We start from the raw sequence: 9,044 nt of genomic DNA on the forward strand, positions 1-9,044 counted from the left end.
AGAAAGGATATTACAGGAAGAATGGCATGTGTAAATGCATGAGAAAATGGAACATTTGAGAAAATACAAGTGATCTCTTCATGCTGGAATGTTACTACCCTATTTCTGTTTCCCTTTACAGCAAAACTCCTTTAAAGAGTTGATAATAGTTGCTATACCCAATTCATCCTCTCTCATTCTCTCTTGAGTCAAGTTTTTGTTCTCACCACTATTGTGTGGAGATGATTTAAAGTCACTAAATTGCCATGTTGCTAAATCAAATATGGTAGTCAAAGCCCAGTTTTCATTGCACTTGATCGACAAGCAGTATTCTCTTCTCTAAATATTTTCTTCAGCTGGCTTCCAAACACTGCATCTAGGGTTTTCTCCTGCCTCACTGACCACTTCTGTCTCCTTCGCTAGTTATTCTTCAGCTCTCCCTTACAGTTGGAGTGCTCCAGATCTCAGGCCTTGGGTCTCAGCTATTTTCTATCTGCGATACTAATCATCTAATGTCCTGGCCTCACATTTAAATGCTGATGACCTGAAAATGTATATCCCCAATCAACTCAAACTGATTCATCCAACTGCTTACTCCTTACCTCACGCTGGATGTCTAATATACATTTCAAAGTTAACATGCCCTAAACTGCCCCTACCCAAACCCAATCCACGTGTTCTCTCCATCTCACTTCACAGCAACTCCATCCTTCTGCTTGTTCAGGTCAGAAACCTCTTTCTCACATCCCACATCCCCTCTATCATCAGCCATGCTGGCCCAACTTACACAACATATCCACATGGACCATTCACCATGATTTCTTCTGCTACCTCTCTGATGCGAGCTGCCATTCTATCTGATGTACATTATTGTTTAAAGTTACTCAAATGGTGTTCCGTTTTTGCCTTCTCCCCAACCCAGTAACCAAAACAAACCCTTTAAAATTTCCAAAAACTCGTGTCACTCCTGTTAAAACCCCCCTGTGAGTGGCTTTCCATGTCACTGCAGCAGTGGCCTTACGGTGGCCTCAGGTACCACACAGTAGGATACTTTTCCCCTCCCTCAATCCCCTGTCGGCGCCTCCCTGGCGTCTTGACCACTCTTCCTTCTGCTCACTGAGCGCCAGCCACACTGGCCACCTCAGCATGCTGCCCCTGCAGAACTCTTGTATTTCTTTAGTCTTTTCTATCACCGCTTCCTTCAAATAACCACAGCGCTTGTTTGCTTCCTTCTTTACTCAGATGTCACTTTGTTAGTGAGCCTTCCCAGACCAAACTATTTCAAATTGGATACCTGACCCCACTTCATTTACTGTTAAATATTTCTCCATTGCCTTGTCAGGGTCTAACATAACAATTTTCTGATTTAAGTTACTATCTGTCTTGAGGGCATGGTTTTTGCCAAGTCTCTTGGCTGTGGTACCCGTGGTGCCTACAATAGCCCCTGGCAAAAGAGCTACTGGATAAATATTTGTTGAGAAATGACTATGGGTAAATGAAAGAAATCTCAAATAATTAAAAATGTCCAGTTTTGGAATAAGTCTCCTTTGAAAGTGTTGAGCAGATGTTGGGAGATGTCAAGCAAATAAGGGGAAGATAGTTTTAGGAGAAATTTCTGTAATTGGGAGAAGTTGAACTAGGAACCTTCCAACACTAAACTTCAATGCGTCTTCTAAAATTTTGCCAAAAAGAAACTTTAAAATCAAAGATCACCATCTGTTCCACAGATAGAATACAGGCACACACAGAAACATCTCACACCCCTGAAAGGGATCCTAACATAGAAATCTAGTCCATCTCCCAGAAAATCCAGTCAGGAATATCAAATCTCACTTTACTAATTAGGAATCTATGGCTGAACTGCCCTCCCCAATAAACTGGTTCTTAGTTCCCTTACTTAATAAATAGCACTATCACTCACTCACCCACATGTTCATGCCAGGTATCAGAGTCTTTCTTAACACTGCTCTGTCACCTTCCACATTCAGCACCTCCCTGAGGAACACTTTAGGGACGAAAGCCAGGCCCCTGGATTACCATTCCAGGGTGACTTACCCTATTATAAAGACTGGACTGAGGCATTATATATAAATAGTGGCTGGGACTGTGCTGGAGTTCCCTTCTAACATTCATAGTTATGTGATCTTAACATCTCTAAATCGCAATTCCAGGCTTATAAAATTATAGAAAGTTAGGGGCATCTCGTTGTAGAGACTCGATGAGTTAATGTGCATACACTGCCTAATACAGGACCTGGCACATAGCACTCACTAATACTACATATTATTATTAATCTGTAGCTCTTGTCTGGCCAGCATCTTGGCTATTTCTAAATCAGAAATACTCAGTTCCACATCGAATTCTCCTGAACTGGATTCCTCATCTAGAAAAACCTTCGTTCCTATTCCCTACCGAAATCCTACTTGGACATCAAGACCCAATTCAAGTTTTAAATTCTTCCCAGTCTTCCATCACCCTTTCGCCTTCAGTCAGCTCCCTTCCAAAGCGGCGCTCCAGAAGCGAGAGCTCCTTCAGGAACCTGGGTGAGCGGTTGTAACGTTCATTTAGTACCGAACGCTCAGTAAGAGTCCGAGCGCTCACAGCGAGCACGGTTCTAAAAAGCAGGGAGCAGAGCAGTCACAAAGACAGAACTCCCTTTCTTCAAGGAGATGACCTTCTAACTGGCGGCTCGCCCAGCCAGGAGCCCAAATCCCCAGGACAAAAGACAGCAACTCAGATCCAAACCAGGGAATGGCCCAACGGCCCCTGCAGAGCGGGTGCAGGAGCCGCGGTCCAAGAGACCCGAGAGCGGAGCGCAGACGGAACAGCGGGCCACGGAAGGCTCTGTGCACAGGAGACTCGGCAGCGCAGCGCCGGGAGGTTCGGCTCTGGAAGGGCATGGATCTTAACAGGGAGGGGGCGGCCAAGCCGAAGATCACTGACTTACCGCTTTTCCAGCGTGGGAGCTCCCCGCGCCGGGAGCTCAGCGTCTGCAGCGGCGGCTGGTGTTTAAACTCCGCAGCCGTTAGCAGTTGCCGCATCAGCCAATCAGGTCCCGAGAAGGCGGTGCAAAGGAACGCGGTAATCAGGAAGTGGAAGGAAGGAGGGACTTGCACCTACGGGAGGGGGCGTGTCCCGAAGAGCCGTGGGCAACCCAGCCTGAGTGAAAACGGCACCCTGAGGCCTTGAGCAGGCTCTCCTTCCATCGATGAGTGGATGAGAAAGGAAATGCTCTTTCGGTAAAACAACCTGTATTAATCAGCGGTTTAAAAGCCTTGATAGTCATCTTTGCAGTATGATGAGAGCACCCTTATTTAGTTTTAGTTTTCACTTACGCTCTCCCCATTTTTCTTTTAATTGAGGGAAAATCAGCAATGGAATTTCATTGAAAATCCTGGATTTCAGTATTTCAGGTAATATACTAATGGTTTAAATGTGCAAAAATGGCATTTTCCGTTATGCACAACTACATAAAAATATACATTATTCACTTTATGTTCTAAGTCAATTAGCTTAGTTTCCTTTCACAAGTGACTTTGATAATCTAATCATACATTTGGAAAAACCATACCTAGAATAAAATTTCCTCTTTGTATGCCGTTAGACTGAAAGTGAAATAGCTTGTTAAATTTAGGTTACAATAATTGATTATACCGTAATGCAGTCAGTTCATATTTCGGTCAATTTTTTATTCATTTGGGGACATCTGAGTATCAGAACTTTCCATTTTATTTTAGAGAATCTAGACAAATGATGTAATATGTTATTTTGAGTTAGATCTTTTTGTTGAATATATTTCAAGATAGGTCTCCAAAGAGATATGGCTGCATGAGTTTTGTGTAAGTAAAAGAGTATTGATTGAGCAGGTACTAAAGTTACAGCATACAGTTCAGTAAGAACTTCAATAACAGTGGTTTAGAATATAATATACTGGTTATGGAAATTTCCAGTTATCTAGGGGTTAATGAGCACTGTATCTTGTTTACCCAGTGTGATGGTATTGTCTTTTCCTACATATATATATAACAATAACAATATTATACATAGCAGTAATAGTAGTTTAACTCCATTTGTGTTCTCAGACCCAATTCCAATGTGTGTAAGTATGTGGGGGTAGGGGTTCTTCCCACATATAACACCAAACAATTCTTGCATATCAGCAGTGTGTTGGAGAACTCAACTCAATTCTGATGCTATCTGTCTAGAGACAGCACCACCTTCCCCCAGTGAAGGGATCCTTCCTAGAAGACTGCCCTCCACTCCCCAACTCCAGGCAGCAATCGCAAGCCCCAAGCAGTTAACCTATGCTACCATCTACAGACTGGAGGTTCCCATGACCTCCCCCTTGGGTTCGATTAATTTGCTAGAGCAGCTCACAGAACTCAGGAAGACACATTTACCAGTTTAATAAATAATATCTTAAAGGGAACAAGTTAATAGCCAGATGACAAGGTACGCAGGGTAAGTTCCCAAACAAAGGAGCTTCTATCCTCGCTTGGGGCCTGGCTCAGTGACTCACGGAGGCTTTCTGGTTCCCCAAGCACATAATGCAAGATTCAAGAGAGCAGAGTAAGAGCGGTAAACTCTTCTCAGGGTTTTTTGTAAGGGCTTCATTGCAGTGTCTTGATTGACTAAATTATTGGCCATTGGCTGATTCAACCTCCAGCCCCCACCCTTGGGTGGGGTCTAAAAGTCTCTCATTAACATAACAAAACATTCCTTTCTCCTTTAAGACTGCACTGTTTTCAGGAATTGCGGATGAAGACCAAATATACCTGGGAAATGTGTATTTGGCCATATATATGTATTTCTTACAACTCATTATATCACACCCAGCCTGACATACTAAGGACTCAATAAAAGTTATATGTTCTTTTAAACGAACCATGTCATGGCTCTGCCATTTAGTGGTTATTTAATCTTGGTCAAGTTAATCTCTGAGCTTCCATTTCCTCATTTGAAAATGGAGAATATTAACAATATCTAATACATTTTTATGATCATTCCAATCAACAGACAATATTAAGACAATACAATACAATATTGTATTTTGTTTAAATACATTCATATTACTTTCTTCTTGACTAATTTTTTACCTACAACTTCAAAACCAAAAAAAAAAAAAAATAGAAAAGGGAGAACAGAGGTAGTAGAGATGTTAAAAAATTTATCAAGACATGAATACCAGCACCTCTTTTTTTTTAAGTGCTGATTATTTTGTCTGAGAGCAATTGAGAGAATTTAATGAACCAACTGCTTTGTAAATTGTAAAAAGCTATTGAAAATATACATTCTTATCATACACAACCATAAGCTTAAAAGGTATAATTAATTGGGCTGAATTTAACCTGGTCTCAGTTTGCTTTTAGGTAATTTGCCTTTTGGTAGAATAGATAGAGGCAGGAGCCCTGGATGAGGTGTGTGAAGATGTAATTAGTTGTATCTTGAACACACATTAACTGTGTTTTTTGTTACAAGCTTCTTATTTATAAAATAAACCAGTTAAATTAAATGAGCTCACAGTTCTGTTATGATACTCTCCTGCATAAGGCACTGATTTTGTTCCTCTCTATTTTCCTTTATTCTTACACTCATTAGTTGCCCTATTTTCTCTACATGGAATCATGACTGGAAATATTCTTGACTGCAATCTAAGAGTAGATTCCAGTCAATTAGAATTGATTGCCCTGACCCACACTCCCACACCAAAAAAGTAGAAGAAAGGAGAAGGAGAAGATACAAGCTCACTGCCAAATAACAGCATCAGCAAAATCCCACTTGAACATATCAGCATTACTAAAACAAAAATCATCCAAGAAAAACAATCCCTGAACTGGAGCCAAGTAGAAGACATACTACAAATCAATAAACCAATAAAACAAAATAGAAATAGTGGACTTACATTTTATTAAACTATCTGATCTGATAATCTGTATCAGTCTGGCAGGTTGAATTGCACAAAGGAAACCTAACCCAGGCTGACAGAGGCAGAAAAGGACACAGAGTGGTTTCAAGTATTTCTGGAGAAGATAGAGATGTGGGCTTGAAGACAGGCAAGAACAAGGGGGTCTGGGCAGCAAAGCTCCAGCCACAGTCATGCTACCAGCATAGCCTCTGAGGATGCTGCCGATCTTGTACAGTCAGCAGTGGATCTACATGCTTTCACTGGGACTGTCACTGCTGCTGATGCTGGAAAAAGTGGGCATGACTGTGCTGCAGTTCCCCCATCCCTGCTGCTTGGCCTCACTAGCTCCTGTTGCTATGCCTAGGTGGAGCATGTCTGAAAGACTGGTTCATAGGCTTCAAACCCTAGCTGCAAGGGAGTCTTGCACATTTAGCCTATAGATAGCTTTTTTAGCTTTTTAGTGAAAGGCCTTCTCTGCCTCCCACCCAGACTCAAGAAGGGCTTTTGAGCTGGACAGCCAAAGAAAAACAAAGGTTCATTTCAGTATTTTCTGTGACTTTACTGCAATAATCATTTCTATTGTCTTTAACAAAAAGACTTCTTGCTGTGGCAGGTGAAGGACAGGTAATAATTATAACAGCAGTAGATAAAATTTTCCCAGGGTTTACCTTGCCCTAGGTACTATGGCAAGCCTTTCACATACCTTTTTAATTCTTGCAATGAACCTATATGGTAGGTACTATTATTTCCTTTTCACAGTTGAGAAAACTGAGGCACAGAAAATTTAAGTGACTTCTGCAAAATGTAGTAAGTGGAACAGCTGGGATTTGAATCCTCATAGTCTGGCCTACACCACTGTGAGACAGTGAAAGAAATAATTTGTCATCTGTCACTTCAATTTCAAGATATATTATCAATACCTCATGTGAACTTCCCCATGGTGTCTGCTTGCCAGCCTCCTCTTTCTCTTTAATATATGTTTTTGGGGAGTCCCTTTTGCCCATGGCATTAGGCTAGAGGTGGAGATGAATGAGACAAATCCTCTTTCCTTAAGGGAGAAGGCAGGCAAGCAAACAGTCCATTCCCATACATTGTGATAAGTAGATACTTGAGATTATTCAAAACTATTTCTTTGGTTTAGGCAAGGGTAAGGAATACGTAATAGGGGCACCATGCATTCTTATCTCTGACCTACTGTATGTATGTGTGGAAGAGAGGCTTCTCTGGGGAGGAATAAAATAGTCAGCATCCTAGTCTATCATTGCCTAGAAAAACCTAGTAGTTCTCATTGCAGCTCATTCACCTACTCTACACTGGTCCACATGCCAGACTATATTGAGAGACCCACTTAGGATCTACTTACTAACTTCTACCCAGTGCCTCCACAGGGTATTCTAGAAAGGTTCAAGTATTTCTTTACTCAAGATTTCCTGTGATAAAATTCAAACCATACATACTGGGGGTAGACAAGGGCTCGAACAGTCAGCTGTTGTGCTCACTAGCTCTACTAACACACTTACATTAACAAGCCTCTTCCAACAGCCCAGGGCCCTGAAGCCCAATCTCTAGAGTTCTCTCTATATGGACATTTGCCTATCTGCCAGAGAGGGTCCAGGAGATCTCTGTCCACTCCCTTCTTCATCCTATACCCCTTTCCCTCCTACTACTCACGACAAGCGCAAAGGGGTAACTTTTGTGGAAAATAATGAATTCTGCTGTTTGAAGTCTCTTTGGGATATAGAGGTAGAGATGTCCAGCAGGCACACAGATATAAAACATGGAGCTCAAAAGAGATGTTTGGTTTTGGGAGTCAGCAGTGAGCGGTAATAGGAACTGCTGGAGTCAATTAAGTTATGGAAGGAGAATGTGTACAAACATAGGGAAGGTAAAAGGTAGAACTCCAGTGAATATCAACTTGCAGAGGAAAGATGCAAGGGCAGCTAGAAAGGCAGTGAGATGGAGGAGGAGACACAGGCCCCATGATGGCACGGTAGTTGCTCATTTCACAGAGGGGACAGCCAACCTGGCCTTAGGGCAGCCAGAGGATATGAAGGAGAACAGCCCTGGGGGTAACATTTAGGAAGTCATTGCTCTCACAGCAGGGAGGTTGCAGAGATAAGAGCACACAGTTCTTTGGGGATGAAAAGAGAAATGACAATAGCTATGGGGGGTTCTAGAGTGGGTTTGTACTTTTTTTCTAGGCTGAACTAAGGCTGGTGAAGAGGGAGAACTGATGACATAGGAAAGAGGTGGGTAGTGGTGGAACAGAGTTCTGTGGGTCTGGAGGATGGAACAAGGTCTGAGCCTTGGGCTGAAGGATGGCTTCTTCCTCTGAGGCAAGAAGAAGAGATGAAAGATCAGATGCTGTAGATGTAGATGAGCTAGAAAACAAAAGTGCTTTGTAAGCTTTCAAATTCATGTAAATATGGAACTATTACCTACTGTTTTATTTAAAACATTTGCTTCCTTGAAAAAAAAGCCACCTCTGTATTTAAACATTTTTGATCCTTGCATTTAATTTTATAAAAGCTAAGGCCAGCGACATTATTTAGACATAAAATGAAACTTCCTTATCTCCTGTTAATAATTTATCTAACAGCATGAAAGGAAAAAATTAGTTTGTGCATGAAACTCTCAGCTGTTATTACATCAGCCACTATACAGTTAGGGCCTCTTAAGATACAGTTAGTTACAGAGAGATAAAAAGCACTGGTTTCAAACTGGGATGCCTGCTGAATTTGAGAGCAAAAAAGATAAATACACTGGATTACAGATGCCTCCCAATGTAAAACTTTGAATAGTGACTATAAATAAATAAGCCCAAACAAATACACTCAACAGATCAAATTTTCCTCAGCCAAGGCAGGAATTTGTAAGTAGCTTAATGTTTATCATAACAATTGGTTGTAGAAAACTTTGCTATGTTCACCTTTAAAGCAAATATGAAGTACTTTTCTTGATAAAAGGACACCCAGTAATTGTTTAAACTCACAAAATATTATGTGTCTTTTACACCACCTTAATTTTATCAGGATAGGCAACACAGGTAGTTTTATTAGGGTCATATTTGCTTCCATTTTATGTTAGGAAATGAAATATATAGAGAGTGGTAGAAATTGCTTAGAAAAAAGGGTAGACAGCTTAATCGATGCTAGGTACT

The 9,044-nt window shown here is 41.3% G+C and overlaps 1 protein-coding gene across 1 annotated transcript in view; it reads right to left on the reverse strand.

The window, feature by feature from the left end:
• Positions 1–3,046, reverse strand: part of SGO2 (shugoshin 2) — a 52,787-nt gene extending 49,741 nt beyond the window's left edge. Inside the window, exon 1 of the mRNA XM_073218383.1 lies at positions 2,927–3,046. Coding sequence (XP_073074484.1) covers positions 2,927–3,020 — 94 coding nt within the window. The 5' untranslated portion in view covers positions 3,021–3,046. The remainder of the gene's footprint in view (positions 1–2,926) is intronic.
• Between the last annotated feature and the right edge of the window lie 5,998 nt (positions 3,047–9,044).

The sequence above is a fragment of the Manis javanica genome, chromosome 12, assembly GCF_040802235.1.
Source record: "Manis javanica isolate MJ-LG chromosome 12, MJ_LKY, whole genome shotgun sequence".
Taxonomy (NCBI): domain Eukaryota; kingdom Metazoa; phylum Chordata; class Mammalia; order Pholidota; family Manidae; genus Manis; species Manis javanica.